Source organism: Vulpes vulpes, chromosome 9 (assembly GCF_048418805.1).
Source record: "Vulpes vulpes isolate BD-2025 chromosome 9, VulVul3, whole genome shotgun sequence".
In the NCBI taxonomy this organism is placed as follows: domain Eukaryota; kingdom Metazoa; phylum Chordata; class Mammalia; order Carnivora; family Canidae; genus Vulpes; species Vulpes vulpes.
In genome coordinates, this window is record NC_132788.1 from 109,149,909 (window position 1) to 109,168,124 (window position 18,216).

The 18,216-nt window shown below is 68.7% G+C and overlaps 2 protein-coding genes across 6 annotated transcripts; one reads left to right on the forward strand and one right to left on the reverse strand.

The window, feature by feature from the left end:
• POLR2E (RNA polymerase II, I and III subunit E) lies at nucleotides 1–3,818 on the forward strand. Its single transcript, XM_026019209.2, has 8 exons — nucleotides 1–158; nucleotides 366–540; nucleotides 1,808–1,923; nucleotides 2,337–2,417; nucleotides 2,845–2,903; nucleotides 3,010–3,088; nucleotides 3,199–3,276; nucleotides 3,360–3,818. The coding sequence occupies exons 1-7, from the start codon at nucleotides 102–104 to the stop codon at nucleotides 3,262–3,264; spliced, it is 633 nt and encodes a 210-aa protein (XP_025874994.1). The 5' UTR covers nucleotides 1–101; the 3' UTR covers nucleotides 3,265–3,276; nucleotides 3,360–3,818.
• A 3,072-nt stretch (nucleotides 3,819–6,890) lies between these two features.
• On the reverse strand, nucleotides 6,891–17,399 carry ARHGAP45 (Rho GTPase activating protein 45). Of its 5 annotated transcripts, none has more exons than XM_072722051.1 (23): nucleotides 17,192–17,396; nucleotides 16,018–16,348; nucleotides 14,079–14,222; nucleotides 13,822–13,909; nucleotides 13,662–13,734; nucleotides 13,517–13,583; nucleotides 13,283–13,420; nucleotides 13,139–13,203; nucleotides 12,936–13,046; nucleotides 12,776–12,856; nucleotides 11,377–11,559; nucleotides 11,091–11,228; nucleotides 10,819–11,009; nucleotides 10,622–10,743; nucleotides 10,459–10,542; nucleotides 10,268–10,372; nucleotides 10,014–10,186; nucleotides 9,700–9,888; nucleotides 9,496–9,633; nucleotides 9,186–9,412; nucleotides 8,907–9,099; nucleotides 8,007–8,109; nucleotides 6,891–7,690 (listed from the first exon to the last, which is right to left on the reverse strand). In XM_072722051.1, the coding sequence occupies exons 1-23, from the start codon at nucleotides 17,279–17,281 to the stop codon at nucleotides 7,338–7,340; spliced, it is 3,387 nt and encodes a 1,128-aa protein (XP_072578152.1). In that variant the 5' UTR covers nucleotides 17,282–17,396; the 3' UTR covers nucleotides 6,891–7,337. The 5 variants fall into 5 exon arrangements, with proteins under 5 accessions (XP_072578152.1, XP_072578151.1, XP_072578153.1 ...); XM_072722050.1 differs by lacking the exon at nucleotides 17,192–17,396 and adding an exon at nucleotides 16,980–17,151; XM_072722052.1 differs by having other exon boundaries at nucleotides 10,622–11,009; nucleotides 17,192–17,399.
• Nucleotides 17,400–18,216: the final 817 nt, after the last annotated feature.

The following is an 18,216-nucleotide window of genomic DNA, read 5'->3' on the forward strand; positions in this document are numbered from 1 at the left end:
GCGCCGGGCGGCCGGGGGGCTTGGCCAGGGCTCGGCGCAGGCGCAGTCAGCGCGGGTCCCCGCCGCGGGCTCAGGCGTGCGGGTTGCGAGCGGCGGCCGCCATGGACGACGAGGAGGAGACGTACCGGCTGTGGAAGATCCGCAAGACCATCATGCAGGTGAGCCCGCGCGGTCAGAGCGGCGGCGGGCGCAGCTCGGAGTTCGGCGGGTGCGTCCCGGCCTCTGCGGCCCCTTCCTCTCCGGTCCCCACGCGCTCGGCGGCGCCGGGGCCGCGGCCCTGTCCGTCCTCCGCGGTGACGTCATCCGCCCGCGCCCCTCCCGCCCTGCCCTCTGCCCGGGGGTCACCCGGCTGGTTCTCCCTGCAGCTGTGCCACGACCGCGGCTACCTGGTGACGCAGGATGAGCTGGACCAGACGCTGGAGGAGTTCAAGGCCCAGTTTGGGGACAAGCCGAGCGAGGGGCGGCCCCGGCGCACGGACCTCACGGTGCTGGTGGCCCACAACGACGACCCCACCGACCAGATGTTTGTCTTCTTTCCAGGTGAGGGTCGCGTGGGCCCTGGGTGTCTGCGTGATCCCTAGGAGTCCGCAGCCCTAGTGCAGCCATCCAGGGGCGGCCGTGGCAGCTGCGTGAGCCGGTGTCTACACCCGCCCTCCCGGGTGCCCAGCCTGCTGTGGACGGTGCCACGGGGAGCTGATCGGAGTCCTGGGTTCTGGTCCCTGCTGACTGTTCAGTGCAGCTGGATTGTCACAGGCCTCCCGGGGGCCCCAGCCCCCTGCCCAGAAGCAGGGGCGGCGGAAACCTTTGCAGGAGGGACTCCCCTGGTGCTCGTGCAAACAGCGAGCGTCCCCGTGTGTGGGTCGGCCTGTGGCAGGGCCCTCCCTGGAGTGGGCCCGGGGCGCCCCTGTGCTCCAGTGGGCCACAGGACGGGACTGAGCGGCCGTGCTGGTCCACCTGGACCCCCCGCGATTGGGCGCCGCAGACCGGGCGGCTTCAGCAGCAGCCTGACCTCTTCCGGGGCTGCAGACAAGATGTCTGAGACCAGGGTGTGCACAGGGCTGGGTCCCCCCGAGGCCTCTCCCTGGCGTGCAGGCGGCCGTCTTCTCCATGAGCTCCCGAGATTGTCCCTCTGTGTGTCTGTGCTGTCGTGTCTGACTGAGGCCCACCCTGACGATCTGGTGTAATCCCTTTAAAGATCTCAGTTCTAAGTATGGTTGCACCTGAGGTCCCGGGGGTTAGGATTGTAACACGGGGATTCCGGGGGACACAGCTCAGTCCCTGACGCTGCCTGTCAGGTGAGCAAGGGTCCGAGGGAGTGCTATGACGGGGCAGATGTGCTGCACCGCACGCACATGTCCTGGCAGCAGGCACCCAGTTGCTCACCTTCCACCAGGCTCAGAGGGTCCAGCAGGTCTTGGCCCCTGTACTGTGGTGAGCGTGAGGGTTCCCACCCTGGCCGTGCAGGGAGGGGGTTTGGTCCCTCAGGTCAGCTGCTTCATCTGAGGATATCCAGACATCAGACCACGTAGATCCCCAGATTCAGCTTCCAGGGAGGGATCCATCAAGTGGGTAGATGCAGGACACCCCTCAGCTCCACGGTGGATGGGGGGGAGGACTGGCACCCTGGTAGGTTCCCTGGGGCCCTAGAAAGGGGGGGCTGGTCCAGAGAGGCACTGCTACACTTTGGCAAGGTCGAGCTGGAGCCCGCGAGCCCAGCAGGGTGGAAGTGAACGAGCAGGTGAGTGAGCAGGGCCCATGGGGCAGGAGGGGCTCTTGCAGTGTAGACCTCCGTGTGTTCTGTCCCCAGAGGAGCCTAAAGTGGGAATCAAGACCATCAAGGTGTATTGCCAGCGGATGCAGGAGGAGAACATCACCCGGGCCCTCATCGTGGTGCAGCAGGGCATGACCCCCTCCGCCAAGCAGGTGGGCACGCTGCTTGTGTTGGCCACACGTCCTCAAGGGCCCTAGGATCTGGGGATCTGAGAAGGAGCGGCTTTCCCGTGTGGGGAGAAGCCAGAGCCGGGAGGTGCCCTGCATGGGTGCCAGCATTCCTGTGGGTGAACAGGTCCGAGGAGGGGCTGCTGTTTGGGGCGGAGGGCCAGCTCTGTGCGCTCGTCCCAGCAGGGTCCTCTACGTCACACCAGCACAGGGACAATTGCGGGAGCACTTTGTTAGGTGTCACAGTTTGGGTCGGGTGGTCTCTTCTTCCCAGAGGAGCCTCACTGACTTGACACGTGGGAACCCCCTTTGGCTCCCACCTGCCCTCAGCCCCTGGGAGAGATGGGGTGGCGGCATCTTGGCCCTTGGCTGTGCGTGAGGGTCAGCCTCTTTTCTAGTCCCTGGTTGACATGGCCCCCAAGTACATCCTGGAGCAGTTTCTGCAGCAGGAGCTACTCATCAACATCACGGAGCACGAGGTGAGGGCCTTAGTGGGGGTCTGCGGGAGGGGAGGCTGGACGGCTGGTGAGGTGGCACCTGCCCGAGCACGGGGAGGGCCTGGGGACGCACCAGGTGCCGCTGCTCCTCCTTTGTGGGGAGGAGGAAGCAGAGCCAGAGTCTCAGTGAGGCCCTGGGCACTTGCCAGGCGTGCAGTCAGGCAGCTGGGGGGCAGGGGGTGGGGTCTGTCCAAGGGCCCCTGCACTCCCCAGGTTATACCCCCAGGCACCTGCAGGCCATAGCCCCTTCCCCCAGGCGTGGAGTCAGGAACAGGGTGGGGTGGCAGCTGGGACCCTTGGGTGGATGGTTGATTCCAAGGAAACAGCTTGTGGCTCTCTGCTCCCCTTTCCCGTGTGGGGGCACCGTGGCGCCTGTCACACCCACAGACTCAGTTTCCCCTCTCGACAGCTAGTTCCAGAGCACGTCGTTATGACCAAGGAAGAGGTGACAGAGCTGCTGGCCCGATAGTATCCTTCAGCCCATCCCCTGGGACCCCATTCCCCCACCCCCAGGCTCTGCGCTCCCCCCCCCCCCCCCCCCCCCCCCCGTTTTTTCCCTGACTGAGCGTCTCAGCAAACTCCGAGAGAACCAGCTGCCCAGGATCCAGGCAGGAGACCCCGTGGCACGCTACTTTGGGATAAAGCGAGGGCAGGTGAGAAGGTCCACCCCGGCTCCCATAGAACCGCGGCCCTCAGTCCTGTGAGCTCTTTGCTTGGGCCCTGCTGTGAGCCCCTACTCCAGCCACCCCCTGCACATTCGCAGGTGGTAAAGATCATCCGGCCCAGTGAGACCGCGGGCAGGTACATCACCTACCGGCTGGTGCAGTAGCAGCTGGCTCAGGTGAGCTGCGCCCTGTGGCCGCGGGGGTGCAGGAGGGCCTGTGTCTGTCCTGGCAGTGAGCCTTTTCTTCCTGTTCCTTTCAGTCTGTCACCTTCCGGGAGGCGCAGAAGTGGCCCCACTTCGCACTCGGCTGGTTTTGGATCGCAGCACAGACGTGACGCCTGGTTGTGCCGCTCCCGCCCGCCCGGCAGCCCAGAGACCAATGGGGCCTGTGGCCACCATCCCCATGCTGCGCGCCGGGTGGCTGGCCTGCCCTGTGGGAGCCACGGCCCTCAGGAACCTCACTGCTGCTTCTGGGTGCTGAGCCCTCGCTGGACCTGGCACGAGCTGCCTCCGGGGGAGGGACGGGAGGCCACGGAGGCCCACAGGCAGCCGGTGACAGCGGTCCTGGGTCAGGTTTCTGGCTGCCCGGCACTGTGCTGTCACCGTGCCCCGTGGGTGGCCCTGAGGCCTCTGTCTGTGAGCACACCCCCCGCAGCAGGGAGCCAGTCGCTATTTGATGTTGGGAGTTTTTAAAAATTAAAGGTGTTTGAGTAAACAAAGCGGCCTGTGTGCAGAAACAAGCCTTGCGGTGAGTGGCCTCACTCTAGGCGCTCGACCCTGGGCCGCCCCCTCGTTCCGTGGCACCTGCTCCCTGCGACGGCTGCGTTTCGTCTCGTGCCTGGGAGGCCTCGGGGTGGGGAGGCAGGTGAGGCGGCGGCGCTGCCAGGCTTGCCCGCGGCTCTCCTGGCCCCGTTCCCGCATCAGCGTTTGGGGTCAGGTTACCCGGTTTCCCGGGTTGTATCTGATTTCAGAAGGAAGCCTTCCTGGTCCGGGGTCGGGGTTCACGTGCGTGTTGCCGATTAGCTGAGCTGCGACTGGCGAGCCGCGTGGCGCACCACCTGTGGCTCTTCAGCACCACCTGTTCTAGGGCTCTAGGGATCGTCGTCCCCCCAGAAGCAACCCTGGCCCCATCAGCAGCCTCCCCCCAGCCCCTCTGCTCCTCCCCAGCCCCCTCCCCGTGCGTGGACGAGCCCATCCTGCACGTGTCACACGCGTGGACTCCCACCCCACGGGGCCTCCTGTGTCTGGTTCCTTCCCTGAGCGTCGGGGACTCAGGGTCCGTCCCCCGGGCAGCGTGTAGGGGGGGCCTTGCTCCTGCTTGGGGCCGGGACGTGCCCATCTGGGGGACGCCCTGTAGCTCCAGCTGTGGGTGCACACGCTTGCGTACCCGTTTACCCTCCAGTGGACACTGGGCTCGTCCAGTCGCCAGCAGTCGTGGATAACGTTGCCGTGGGTGTTCACAGGCAAGTTTTGTGTGGAGGTGTGTTTTTATTTTTTTCCGGGGTGTATCTAGCTGTAGAATTGCGGGGTTGCACGGAAGCTGGTTGCCCGCTGGTGGAGAAACCACCGGCTGTTGGGCTTGACGGCAGCCGTGCGTCTTGTTCCCTCACCCTGGCTGCGCTCGCTGCCGGCCTCTGGGGCAGGCTGCAGCCTCCCTGTCCTTGTGACTCTTCCCCGGTGACTAACAGCGTGAGCAGCGCTCATGTGCTCAGAGGCCACTGGCTTGTCATCTGGAGAAAGGTTTGCTCGGAGCCCTCGCGAGGCGTGTAGTCGGGCCGCCGGCTCCGTGCCCCCGGCTCGCGTCCACACGTAGGCGTGCAGGCCCCTTATCACGTGACACTTGGCGGAAGTGTGCTACACGTTTTAGATTTTTTATGTATCTGTTCGTAAGTTTGCTGTGTTGACACTTTGCCTTCAAGTCTGGGGCTGACTCCTGGGCCTGTGTGAGCCGCTGCACGTCGCTCTCAGGCAGACACAGATCCCGATACTCTCTTGAGCAGCCTGCGGGTCGTCCTGGGTCAGTGCGCGGGGAGGAGGCTGCTTCAGGGCCCCCCTCCTGTGGAGCCACCCAGGTGTTAAACGTTCTCCTTGGTGGTGTCTCTAGCAGTGGTGCACATGTCCCCTGCTCCCCCCCTTGGCCAAAATACAGACAGGACAGATCCCACTCCCAGGAGGTCCCCAGAGGCAGCCCGTCCACGGAGACAGGAGGTGGTGGGAGCGGGGGCTGGGGCAGGGGGCTGGGGCAGGGGGCGTGGGGTCAGTGCTTCCTGGGGACGGGGCCTCTGTGGGGAGGTGGAAGGTTCTGGAGACGGGTTGGCGGGTGGGGGGGTACAGGGCGGGGTGAATGCTTTGTGCCCTGAGCTGCACAGAGACGGTAAATATTCTGTACGTCTCAACCGCAGTAAGGAAAAGCATGTTGGTTATCGGTGTCCTCCCCGCAGGGTGGGGTTTGAAGCGTGTTTTGTTTGTAAGTGAAGGAAGCTACGCGTGCTCTCTGCGTGTGAGAGAGACCGCGTGTCACTGCGGCAGAGGGGCTGGCACGCCACGTGGGGTCTGGGTGGTGTGACGTGAGCCTTGGCTGTTCTTCAGGGCGGACTGTGGATCGGTTCAAGGATTCCCCCTTTGCCTTAGGTCGGGTTTGCTTTCCCTCCGCAACGGCCGTCAGCCTGCGCCTCTGTCCCCGCCCGCCCCCAGCAGCACCTGGCTTTCCTTTGGGAACTCACCCCTTTGCTACGTGGGGACCAGAGCTGGCCTCTCGCTGAGCGCCGCCTGTTCCGGGCCCCCGCGGTTGGCCAGGTTGGGTGGTGGTCTGACGCCTGCCTTAGGCTTTCTGGAAGGGGCACCTCCTCCGTGGGTACCGTGGATTGAGGCGGGGGGGCCCCAGGCCCCTGTGACATGCTGTGAGCCTGGTGGGGCCTGGCCTGCAGCTGGCCCCAGTCGGTGAACTAGAGGCCCCTGGTGTGCGGGGCCAGCCCGGCTGCAGGGGGCCGCCTTCGTGGCCCGCTGCCCGGCTGAGCACAGAACAGTTCCATCCGTTCGTTCTTGGGACTTTTTTAAATGTGTATCAGGCCGGCCGACTTGATCGCGAGGGGCAGACGATGGGTACTTCCAGCTCCGGGCCAGATGGCCCCTGCGGCACTTAAGGCAGCGGGGGCGCAGGCACACGTGAGCCAGTGGGCACGGCTCTGTGCCCTTCGCGTCAGGCTGCTGTTTGATGGCTCGGTGACCTTTTCTGGATCCTTCTCAGCTGCCGCGGGGCAGTGCGGGGGTGAGCTAGCTGTGCAGAGTGCTATGACGGGCGCCCTCTCCCCAGCTGCTCTTGGCCTGATGGCTGGGACTTCACCCCGCGTTCCCCAGCGGATGAAAACTTGGGTCTTCCGCTGCCGAGCTGTCCCTGGGTCTCCATGACCAGTCCAGCTGCGGTGAGGGCGTAAGGCATTGGGGAGGGTCCTCGCCTGCTCCTGGCTCAGGTTTGCTTGCTTGGCCACAGCTCTGAGGCTGTTTGGTGTAAATGAGATTCGCACTTGGGTTGCTCAGGCACATGGGCCACATTTCCAGGGCTCTGCAGCCACACAGGGCTGGTTGCCGCCCCGGACAGCCTGTCATCTGGACGGTTTCAAGGAGCAGCGCAGGGCTCTAGGTTTCTACCAAGTGCTGCTTTGATGTCTGCATGCCCGGCCGGCCTCCTGGGCCGCCTGGGCCCACACACCTAAGGGGGCTCCCGCGAGAAGCTGAGGAGATCGCGATGACGGGCCTCTGCATCCCCATCCCGCCCTTGAAGACAAGATGGGTTCAGGTTAAAAATTTTATTTTAAGCAAAATCAATGCATCTGTGTAGAATGTACATTGTGACCCAAGACAGAGCCCACCCCCCCATGTGCCTATACCCCAGGGGCCCCAACTCGGGTTCCCAGGGCCGCTGGGGACTTCCCAGTGCTGCCATCTGGCCCCTGCTGTCTGGCCTCCAGGCTGGCCCCGCGGACCCGGCCACTCAGCGGGGCCTACATGGCTCCTCTGTCCACACGGCTGAAACCACTGGAGAGGAGGACTCCCTGGCATGCAGGCAAACACGGGGCAGGCCTTGGGCTTGCTCCTTGCTCCTGGAATCTTCTGGAAAAGGCAGCCAGAAACCCCCTCCCTGCACTGGGCTCACAGTGACTGGTCATGCACGGGGACGGGAGCCAGGCACAGCCGGCACCCGGCCCTCGGCCCCTGGCCTGGCCTGCCCAGCGCCCCAGCTAGACAAACTCCAGCTGTCTGTCCTGCCCGCTGCCTGCTGCCACCTGCCCAGCGCAGAGCCTCATGGTGGGAAGCCGGACCTCGGCCACGTTGTTGCACTGGTTGGCGTTGTACTCCGAGAGCTGCTGGGCCAGGCCCTCCCCGTCCCCGTCCCCGTCCCCATCAGCGCCAGCCGCGGCCTCCAGCCGCTCCTCGCTGCCGCTGCGGCTGCCCTGGCCCTCCTCCGCGCTGGTCTCGCTGCCCTGCTTCTCCAGGAGACTGAGGCGGTGTGCGGCGCCCCTGGCCGCTGCCGCCAACAGGTCTGAGGTCTCCTCCACCTCAGAGTCCGAGTCGTTGGAGGCCACCTGGGATTCTGCGAAGTCAAGGAAGTTGGCTTATGAGGCAGGGTGGACAGACGTGTCGAGACCTCGGGGTCCTGGGGTCCACGGCCTGACACGCTGTCACCCTCCCCAGGCCCAGCTGCCCCCTGGGACCACCCACCCGCAGCAGAGGGCTGTTGCCGTGGTCCGGGTCCCCACCCGCTGTGGCGTCCACAAACCCCTCCAGCTTCTCTGCCGCTGCTGGCACGGGTCGGGCAGGCCAGCCTCCGTCGGAGGAAACCCCACAGGCCACGCAGCGTCCAGGCACCTGACACGGCCCTGTGCCGCCGCGCCGTCCCCACCGCTCACCTGGGCCCCCTTCGGCGGCCTTCTCCTGCAGTGGGAAGCCGGTCCCTGCGCTCGCCTCCGGGTGGGGCGTCTGTGCCGCCTCGGCCCGTTGCACGTACGCTTCCTGCAGGGGGAGCGTGGCTCAGGCGGGGCCCGGGGTCCCGGCCATCCCCGGCTCTGCTCTCCGTCTCGTAAATAGACTAAAAACTAACAACGCTGGGCGCCCGCAAGGCTCGGTTGGTGAAGCAGCCGCCGCCGGCTCCTCTCAGGATCCTGGGAGCCTGGGATCGAGTCCCCTGCTTCGGGCTCCCTGCACCACAGGGACTCTGCCTCTCCCTCGGCCTCTGCCGCTCGCTCTCAGAGGCCGATAGAAGCCTCGTGATGTGCGTTATGGGCAGAATAATACGAAAAAAAGGGCCTAAAACTTGTCAGCACCCCCTGCAGCTGCATGTGTGGTGACACTGCGTCCTGTGCATATGGGCTGAGCTTGTCCCTCTGGGCAGCAGGCTGCGGCCCACAAGGCTCGGGTCCTGCCGTGTGGCCGCCAGCGTGTCTGCCGTCCCTGCGCACCCGCAGGCCCCAGCAGAGGGACATGAGCATGACAGCGAGATGCTCGGAGGCCAAGCAAGCAGAGCTTGTGGAGGAGCAGCCAGGTGAGGAGCGCAGTGGAGCCAGCTGGGCAGCAGGGCGCTCGTGGGCTCCAGGGCAGCTCGGGAGGCGGGCCACAGGGCCTTTGCACCCGCGTGAGCCCCCAGAGTCAGTTCTTTGCTTGTAAGATACCTCTGGGCCCCCTGCTGACCACGCCGCCGAAAGCGAGCCTCACCGGGGTTTCCTGTCTCCGTCGTTGTTGCCCCCAAGGCACTCACAGAGCCCGCCCCCCTCCTCGGAGTGGGCAGCCCTGGGGCCCAGCACCGCCCTCACCTCGGGCCCGTCGTCGAAGACCAGGCCATAGTGGGCGATGAGGGTCTCCACGACCCGGGCCTGGTGGGGGTAGTCGACCAGGGAGGACAGGGACACGGTGGCCTCGGTGGGCCTTGGCCGCAGCAGCGTGGGCCCAAACACAATGCCCAGGTTCCCCGGAGTCATCTTGTTGTCCTGCTCCACCTCCACGATCCTAGGGTCACACGGACACAGGCAGCCATGGGAGGCCCCTCGGCCCCCCCAGGCCTCCAGCCCTGATCCCGCCGCGCCGGCCCTCACCTGCGCAGGTGCCGCAGCAAGTACTGCAGAGTGGCCCGGTTCTCGGGGGGCAGGTCCCGCAGCAGCTCCCGCAGCCGGCCCGCCATGGCCACAGCCGCAGCCTCGCTCTGGGCGGGGTCCGCTCGGCCCCGGGTCGCTGCCTTGGCCTCGGCCTCCGCCTTCAGGCTGTCCTTGGCCAGCCCCACGAGCTCATGGTACAGGCGGAAGGAGATGAGCGGTTCGGGCAGCTGCGGGGGGACAGGTCGCGTGGGGTCGGCGTCCCCCACCCCGGCCCGGCTCCCTGCTCCCAGCCCCAGCCCGCCGGCCCCACCTGCCGCAGGTAGAGTTTGAGGACGTTGCTGATGTCGTGGGGCAACGCCTGTGACAGCTCCACCAGCTCCTTGCCGTTCTCGAACGCCTGGCACAGCTTCTCCACGCGCGTCTTCACCCCGTTGACGCGGTAGATGCCCTGCGGGGGCCGCGGTCAGCCTGGGCCCCCCCCACCGCGCCTGCCCCCCGCCCCCGCGGCGCTCACCTTGGTGTGCAGCGCCCGCTGCTCGATCTCGCAGACGCACTTCTTGATGATGAAGGGCACGCCGTCGGGGGTGCTCCGGGCCGCCGGGCCGAAGTCCTGGCCGAAGAGCTGCAGGCGGCCCTGGAGCTTCTTGTGGCCGCACTGGATGGCCAGCGTCTCCAGGCACTTCTTGTGGCAGGCCAGGCAGCACTGCGGCCGGCGGGCGCCCGTGAGCCCCCGCTCCCCGCCACGGCCGCGGGCCCACGCCCCAGGCCTCCGCCCCGACACCCGCCCGGGCCCTGTGCCCCCCGCCCGCCGCCCGGAGCCCTCCTCACCTCCTCGCACTCGGCGCCCTGGAAGTACACGTAGCTGTTGCACTCCCTGCACTTGGCGGGCGTGCGGAGCTTCCGCAGCCGGTGGGTGCGGGCGGCCTTGGACAGCCCCACGTGGCGGAAGGGCCCGCTGGGCAAGGCCACCGGCAGCTCGGGGCTCATGCCGTTGAGGTCGGCTGCGGGGGGCCGGGCGGTCAGGCCGAGGCCTGCTGGCTGGGCTCCCAGCACCCCCTCCCCCGCGGCGGTCGGGCCCTCACCCTGCTCGAAGGCGGCCGCCCCCGCGCTGCCCTCCGGCTCCACCAGCTCCTCGCTGGACGACATGGTGCCGCTGGACGACATCCGCTCCCGCTTCTTAAAGTCCCCTGAGTGGGAAACGGGCGTCAGGCGGCCGGACCCTCCCCAGAGGGCTCACCCTGCTGGACGCGCGTGCCCAGGGGGCCACGCTCACCCGAGCCGGGGCTGGGGTCCAGGCTGCCGTCCGAGTCTGACATGGTGGTGGGCCACGACTTGTGCACCTGGTGTCCGCGCCCTCCTGCGGAACGGGGCGTCTCCAGTGGGGCGAGGGGCTATGGGGAGGCCACGTCCACCCCGCACCCCTGCCCGGCACTCACCCCTGCGCTCCTTGGCCAGCGCCCCGTCACTGGGCCCACCGTCCTTCTCGGGGCTGCCCGTGGCCTCTGTCGCCGCAGCGTCGCCGACGAAGCTGCCCTTCCGCGTGCGCATGACGGGGGACCTGGTGGGACAGGCAGGTACGGAAGCCTCGGCAGGGGGCTGCCCCGCCGCCCCAGGCGCGAGCGGGAGGCCGTACCAGGTGTTCATGGAGGCGTAGGGCTCAAAGTCGTAGCGCACGTCGGGCTCCTCGCCGCGCTGCAGCTGGCCCACGTGGTAGGCGTACTGCTGGCCCGGGTCGTACAGCTTGCTGCTCTCGCACAGCATCTGGAAGTGCACGGGCAGCGGGGCCGTCTGCATGTGCATCATCTGGTAGTAGGAGATGGTGGCCTGCGGGGGGGTGCCGCGTGTGAGCCCCGCCGCGGTCGGGGCCCGGGGGCGCAGCCAGCCATGGGAACGTGGGGAGCGCACCGACTTGATGGTCTGGTCGCTCTGCCGGATGACCTCCTGGATCTGCCGCAGCACCGTCACCTTGGTGTCCTCCAGCTCCTGCTTCTGCGTCTTGGCGTCGGCCACACACGTCCGGTAGGTGGCCATGGCTTCCTCCGCCTGGACGGGCCGGGGTGCACAGGGACGCGTCGGCGCGGCGCCGCCAGGAGAGCGGGGCGGCAGGAAGGCCCTGGTGCAGGATGCGCCCCGCGCGGTGGGAGCCGCGGCCCCTGGGCTGGCCCTGCCCGACCCCCCCCATGGCGCGAACCTTGTTCTTGGCCTCCTCCTCCAGACGCCGCCGCTTGTCCAGGGTCTTGGAGGCAGCAGCCCCGGGCCCCGTGACCGCCTGCTCCTCCTCGGCCTTGACTGCCAGGAGGCGGGCCTTGGTGTGGTCCTCACAGCGCTGCGTGTAGCCCTGCTTGGCCTTGCGCAGGTTGGACTCAGCCTCTTGCTGCGAGCGTGGAGGTGGGGACGCCAGTCCAGAGCCATCCTGGGCCGGGCCGGGGCTCCCGCCACATCCTGACACCCGCCCCCCAACACGGAGCTCGCAGCTCAGCCTCCCGCGCGTCTCAGTTCACAGCCCGTCCGTTGGGGTGACAGCGGGAGAGGAGGCGGGCACCCCTGCAGCAGGGCCCTGGGGGGACCATTCCAGCCCCCGGCGCCCGCCCCCCACCCAGACTGGCAGCCACGCTTCCGTCTCTCACTTCCCCTCGCACAGAACGGCGCGGCCGCCCCAGCAGGAAGCCAGGCACCCTCAGGGGTGGCAGGAAGAGCACTTGGTCAGAAACCAGGGGGCCTCCTGGGGGCCACACCTTGCAGCCGACAGACCGCGTCAGACGCTCAAACATAAACGAGCTTGTGCGACAAGACAGGCAGAGTATTTGAAAACACTCGGTGTGGGGAGGCCTACGCAGGACAGGAAACCCAGGAACCATGAGAAAGGCTCCAGCTGCCGCTCACAGCTTTCTATCCAGCTAAACAGGCCACAGGTAAAATCAAAAGTCAAAACTAAACCCGGGGTGGGGGGTGGTCTATAGATCACATCAGTGAGGGTGGTTCTCTCATATGTCAAGAGCTCTCGCAAATCAATAAGGAATAGGCCACGGCCAATCCGCAGTGAGCAAAGGACAGGAAATGAGGGTTTGGAGAATGGAAGCGGCAGCAGCTCAGGAGAGGCTCTCGGGCTCTCACCGCCCCCCCAGCCAGCCCGCTTTGGGCACGTGTTGGAGAACACCACGGACCCAGCAGCGAGCAAAATGTCCACGGGCAGGATCTAGTGAAACGGGCCAAGCGGCCTCCACAGCTGAGCACCCGGAGCCCACAGACAGGGACGAGGCCGCGGCACGAGGCTGGAGCAGAAGCGCCAACGCTGCCAGCCCCGCGTGCACAGACGGAGGCTGCCGGGAGGGCCGGGGACGGAGGGCCGGGGCGGAGCCCCTTCACCGCAGGCCCTGCCAGCGGAGCTTTGGAACCGGGAAGGAGCAACGCGAGGGAACCTGGCGCCCGCGGGCGGCCTGCGAGAACCTGCCTCCCCCAACCCAGACCCTCTGAGCTACGGCGGGGGGCGGGACGCGCATGTGCGCACCCCTTCCTGCACAGCTGGGCACCTCGGCCCGGGGTGGGCACAGGAGGCCACAGCGCCCCCCGCGCCCCCGCCGCCTGCGTACCAGCTTCCTCTGGGCGCGGTGCCACGACTCCTTAATCTCCTTCCTGCGCTTCTCGTGCTCAAGCCGCCTCACGTTCAGGGGCTGGGGGCACAGGCCGTGAGCCGGGGACGCCCCGCGCAGCCCGCCGCCCCCGCCCCCGCCCCCCGCCGGCGCAGCCCACCTGCACGAAGGTCTGGTTCTGCAGCGTGGCCACTGCCTGCATCAAGCCTTGGCCGAACTCCAGGTCCTGGTCCAGGGCCAGGGAGTAGATGGACTGCAGGGGCATGTGGGGCTGTGGGGCGGGGCCGGCCGTCAGGGGGTGGCCTGCGGGCTGCGCAGCCCCCACTCCCTCAGCGGCCCTAGGCATCCCCCCCGGGCCCCCACCTCCTGCGTGACGCTGTGCCGGTAGTTGTGCATGATCTTCTGCAGGCCTTTGACAAAGTCCATGTCTGCGGGTAGGCAGGGAGCCGTGTGAGTGCAGGGGTGGGGGGCCGGGCCCCCCTAGAAACCCCCAGGGGCCCCGCCTACCCAGCGCCATGCGCTTCTCCAGGTAGCCGGTGAGGTCCTTCATGTACTTGGCCACGTTCTTGGCGTACTGCAGGGCGGCGTCCACGCCCCCCTCGCAGCGCTGCAGCAGCATGTCCACCTCCTCGGAGGGCAGGCAGCCTGCGGGGCACCCGCTTAGCCCGGCCCGGCGCCCCAGCCCCGCCTCCTGCCCGCCGACCCCCCCCACGGCCCGCCATCGGCCGAGGAGACGCTCACCCGCGTCACCGTCTTCGGCGCTGGCATCGGCCCCCTCCGCCGCCGGCCCGTACTGGTGCTCCACGGTCTGCAGGGCAGACTCAGGTGAGGCCCCGCGTGAGGCCCACCCACCCCGGCGCAGGACGCGGGGCTGCCCCGTGCTCACCTGGCTGGGGTCCCCGGGGGGCACGGACAGGAGAGTCGTGCTGTCCACTTCCCCCATGAGGTACTCGGACACGCTGCAGGGCGGGGAGGGGTCAGGCTGGGAGACCCGGGGCCCGCCCCCGCCCCCGGCCCCCCGGCCCCCTGCGCCCCGCAGCACTCACGTGTTACCGAAGGACACGGCCATGGTCTCCAGGGCCTTCTCGAACTCCTCCTTGTCGGCCTCGTTGTTGCTGCACTCGTAATGGAAGCCTGGGGCGGGCGCAGGGGCGAGGGGCCGCTGGTCACCCCGCGCCGTCACTGGGGGCGCCGTCCGCCAGGGGCAGCGCCACGGCAGGGGTGCCTGTCAGATTGCCGCGGGCCCTCCAAACACCCTCCAAGGGTCCCTTCCTCCAGGAAGCCCTCCCGGCCCCCCGCTGACCTCTGATCCTGGCAATGAGGGTGCCGGCGGCCGTGAGCGTCTCCATGGTGTTCAGCAGCGGGTACTTGTTGATGATCTGGCGCATCACGCGGAGGACCTCGCCCAGGCACTCGTGGGCCAGCCCCCGGCGGGCCTCCAGCAGCTCTGCCGGGCAGGGCGCCGTGAGCGGGAGGGAGCGCCCGGCCCGGGCAGCCGCCCGCCCCTCCCCGGCGGGGAGACCGAGGCAGAGGCGGACCGGGCCGGTCACTGTGGGCCCCCGCTGAGGCCCAGGCCGTGGTGGACGCAGCCCCTTAGCTCACGACACCTTCTGGGTCATCCAGACAGCACACACCTGCGCTTCAGGTGGCCGCCCTGGTGCCTCCCTCCTCCACGCAGCCCCCCGGCCCTTTCCCGCCGTGGCCCTGACCGCTCAAGGCTCTGGCCAGCCCTCCGCCTGCCCTGCCTGCTGCGGTCATCTACTTCCCACTGGCAGCGGCCCCCAGAGGCCCCCAGAGGCCCCTTCCGCCATCATCCCTGTTTTGCAGATGGGGAAACTGAGGCACACCCATCATTTCTCAAATATGAAAAAAAAGATGGAAAGCTTTCCCATGTACACTGGCTCAGAAGGCACAAGAACTCGTCTGGAGGGCCCGGCTCGGCCTTGTCTCCAGGGCAGTGGGGAGCCATAGAAGGTGCTAGAGCGAAGCAGGGCTGAGGTCACATCTGTGTCTTGGAACGGGGCCTTAAATGCTCTGCACAGACACTATTTTTTTCCCTAAGACTTTACGCTTAAGTGACGTCCACACCCGGTGCAGGGCTGGAACTCACAACCCTGAGATCAAGAAACACAGGCGCCTCCGACTCAGCCAGCGGGGTGCCCGTCACCCGCCCTAAGGAGACAGCGCGAAGCAGCAAGCGTGGTAGGAACGCGGGGAGGGAAGGGGAGGGAAGGGGAGGGATGGACGGCCAGCTGGGGGCCAGCCTCGCCCGCGCCCCGACTCCCCGCTGACGGCCGGTGCTCCAGAGCGCAGCGTGGCCTGAGAGCCCTGAGGCCCCCGGGGAGACCCCAGGACGGCGGGCCTCGGCCCTCCACGCCCACCTGCCCAGGCCGCAAATGAGACACCTGAGGCCCGGGGAGGGGCCCAGCAGAGGAAGCCCCGCGCTCAACCCACATCCTCCCCTCCAGGTGGCCCAGGGGCAGGAGGGCCCGCCGCGCCCCAGCCCCCTGCACACGCCCCGGGGCGCAGCCCACCCAGGCCTGGCCTCCAAGGAAGCGAGGGGATCGGAAAGGAACCGAGATTAGCGCGTTTCCCCAGGAAGCGGCTGTGGCCCCCGCCCGGGCCAGATAACCCTGGGGGGCCCCCACCCCGCCGTGGGGCCAGGCCACTGGGGGCCGAGCGCCCAGCCCGGCTGGGGCCCCTCCGACCCGGGGGGCCCTGGGGGCAGCAGGTCGGGGTGCGGGCTGGGTGCTGGGGTGCGGCCTCGGGGGAGCGGGCAGCAGGCCGCGCACGAGGTGCCAGGGACAAACAGGAAGCAGATGAAAATAACCCGGCAGGAAGCGGCTGTCAGCGCCACACGAGGAGAAAACGGAACCGCCGCCCCAAAGCCGTCCCAAAGCCGTCACGGCAGCCGGCACACGCCGCGGCCTCCCGGGCTTCTGCGGCCTCAGCCTCAGCAGGCGGACCTGGCCCCACCTCTGCCCCGACGCCCTCCGGGGCTGCCCACTGGCCTCACGAGGACACCGGGGACGCCCCGAAACCTGGACCCAGGGGCATCTCCGTGTGTGCCTCTGGGCCCCCGTGACGTCCCTGCGCTGCGGCCTCCTGCTGGACGCACCCCCAAGGGCCTGGCCGCAGCAGCGTCGCCCCCCCCCCCCCCCGCCCCCGGCCCCGGCCGCCCACGGGGTCAGAGGGGCAGTGTGTGGCCCCGCCCCCCAGGCTCCGGTCCCCGCGCTTCTCACCGTCACGCAGGACATAGTCCCTGAGCTTCTCGAGGCTCTTGGCCAGGCGGCCCACGTCCGCCAGCAGCTGGGAGATGTCCTCCCCGGAGTCGGGCCCGGGCGCGTCGCCGGGGAGCTCGGCGGGGCTGGCAGTGGCCAGCGGGCTGCGGTGGCCCCGGCCCAGCGTCCAGGAGCCGGCCCCGGGCAGCGGGAAGCCCGCGGCGCTCGCATGGCGGCTCAGGCTCGTGGGCCGCTTGAGCGTGCCCGTGGCCTTGGCGTTGGCGGCGGCGCTCGGCGGCTCCGCGCTGGCCCCGGGGGACGCCGCGTCGGCCCCATCCTTCCTGGGCAGCTCCTGGGGAGGACGGGCGAGCCGGTAGCCAGGTACCCGGCCCCGCGCTGCCTCGGCTTCCCCACGGCCAGGGGGGCTCTGCAGGGTCTCCCGCGGACCCCACGGGGACCAAAGGCCAGAGGTCAGGGGGCCGAGATTTGGTGCCCTGCCCCGCCCACACCTGTTACCCAACATCCTCTTCCCCAGAGCTTTCACAAACAACGGTCTCTGCCCAAACCACAGCCAGGGGTGGGGCCTGTGAGGGCGTGGGGGAGGGGCACCCCACTTCCTGGTGGGGTGGGGAGGGTCCCGGGGGTCCTCGGCCCTGCAGCCCCCTCCAGGTTGCTGCAGGCACACCTCCTCGCAGGCGAAGATACCTCTGTCGACTCCCGTGCCCCCGAGAGTCCTGGGGACCCTGAAGTCCTCGAGCACCCCCAAAGCTTCTCAAACTCCAGGCCCCACACCCACAGGTCCCGTGTCGTGCCCTGCTGCCCTGTCAACCTTCGGCCCCGAAGCTGTGCTGTAGCTGTCACACCCGACGGCACCCTGGCCCCAGGTCCCCTGAGCCCTGCCCTGCGGCGCCCCAGCCCGGGCACCCTCCCGCCCGCCCCCCGGCCCCTCGGCCAGGCGCTCGGGGCAAGCAGAGGGCTCCTACCGTGAGCCGAACGCCGGGGTCCTGGCCTGACCTGCGGGCTCCGTGCCGTCCAGCCCGGCAGGGGCTGTAGCTGGTGGGAGCCCCCCGCCAGCGGCCCCGCATGGAGCTGCTGGGCCCTTGGCGGCAGGCGCACGGCGCACCCCTGGGCCCTGGCGCCCGCTGTCACGCCCAGGCCCCCGCCCGCGCTGCACTCCCCGGAGAGGCTCACTCACCCCCAAGGGCTGTGGGCTGGGGCTTCCCGCCCGGTTCTTTTTCGAGATGGAAGGGGTTTTCATGAGCTCCCGCTTCTTCCTGGAGAACATGGTGGGGCCTGGGCCGGGGGAGGCGGGCTGGGGTCGGGCAGGCGGGGGTCCCGCTGCTGAGCTCTCAGCACCGCCTGCTCCAGGGCCACATTGTCGCCGGCCACCCCCTCCCCAGCTGTCAGCCCCACGTGACAGGCCCGGCCCTCATTGGCGGGCCCTCCCCCCCACAGGAAAAGGCCTCCCGAGGCAGTGCCGGTGACGCAGGCCTGCCCCCCACCCGCCCCGGCCGCAGCCTGCCCCTCCACGCAGTGGGCTTCACGGTGGGGTCCCAGAGCCCACCCCCAGCTTCCACTTTCAGGGTGTGTGTGCTGGCGGGGGTGCCCGGGCCTGGCACTGCTGGCCTGGCACGCGGGGCGGGCACACGGCGGCAGGTGACACTGAGGCAGGCGGCGGGGATGCAGACCCTCAGTCCGGCACACTGGATGCAGCTGGGAGTGTGCACACACGCGTGCACGGCGACACGCGTGGACTCGGGCAGGTGTCGCCGCCACGAAACTCACAGACGGAAGGGACGAGCCAGGGCCTCTGTCTCAGACCCGGGGCGCAGCCTCCTGCCGTCCAGCCCCGTCCTCCCTCCCGGGGCGCATGGCAAGGCCCTGGGCACAGCAGGGCCCCTGTTCCCACAGTCCAGGAGCACACGCAGACCCACCACTGACAGGACGCTGTGGGAAACATGCGCAGCCAGACCTGGGGCCTCGCCTCCGCGCCCCCCAGGCCCCAGCCCTCACCCTCCCTGACGCCCCCGCTGAGCCTGCCGGGAGGGGCGCATCTGCAGGGCACAGGGCAGCGGTGTGCGGCGCCCCGGGCCCCCCAGGCCCGGGTCCACCTGCAGACCCAGCCCAGCGGGCCCTCGAGGACCCTTTGCCCAGCACGCAGGGCTCTGGGGCCTGCGCCCAGCCAGGAGGCCCGAGGTCTGGGCCACCCCGGGGCTCCTC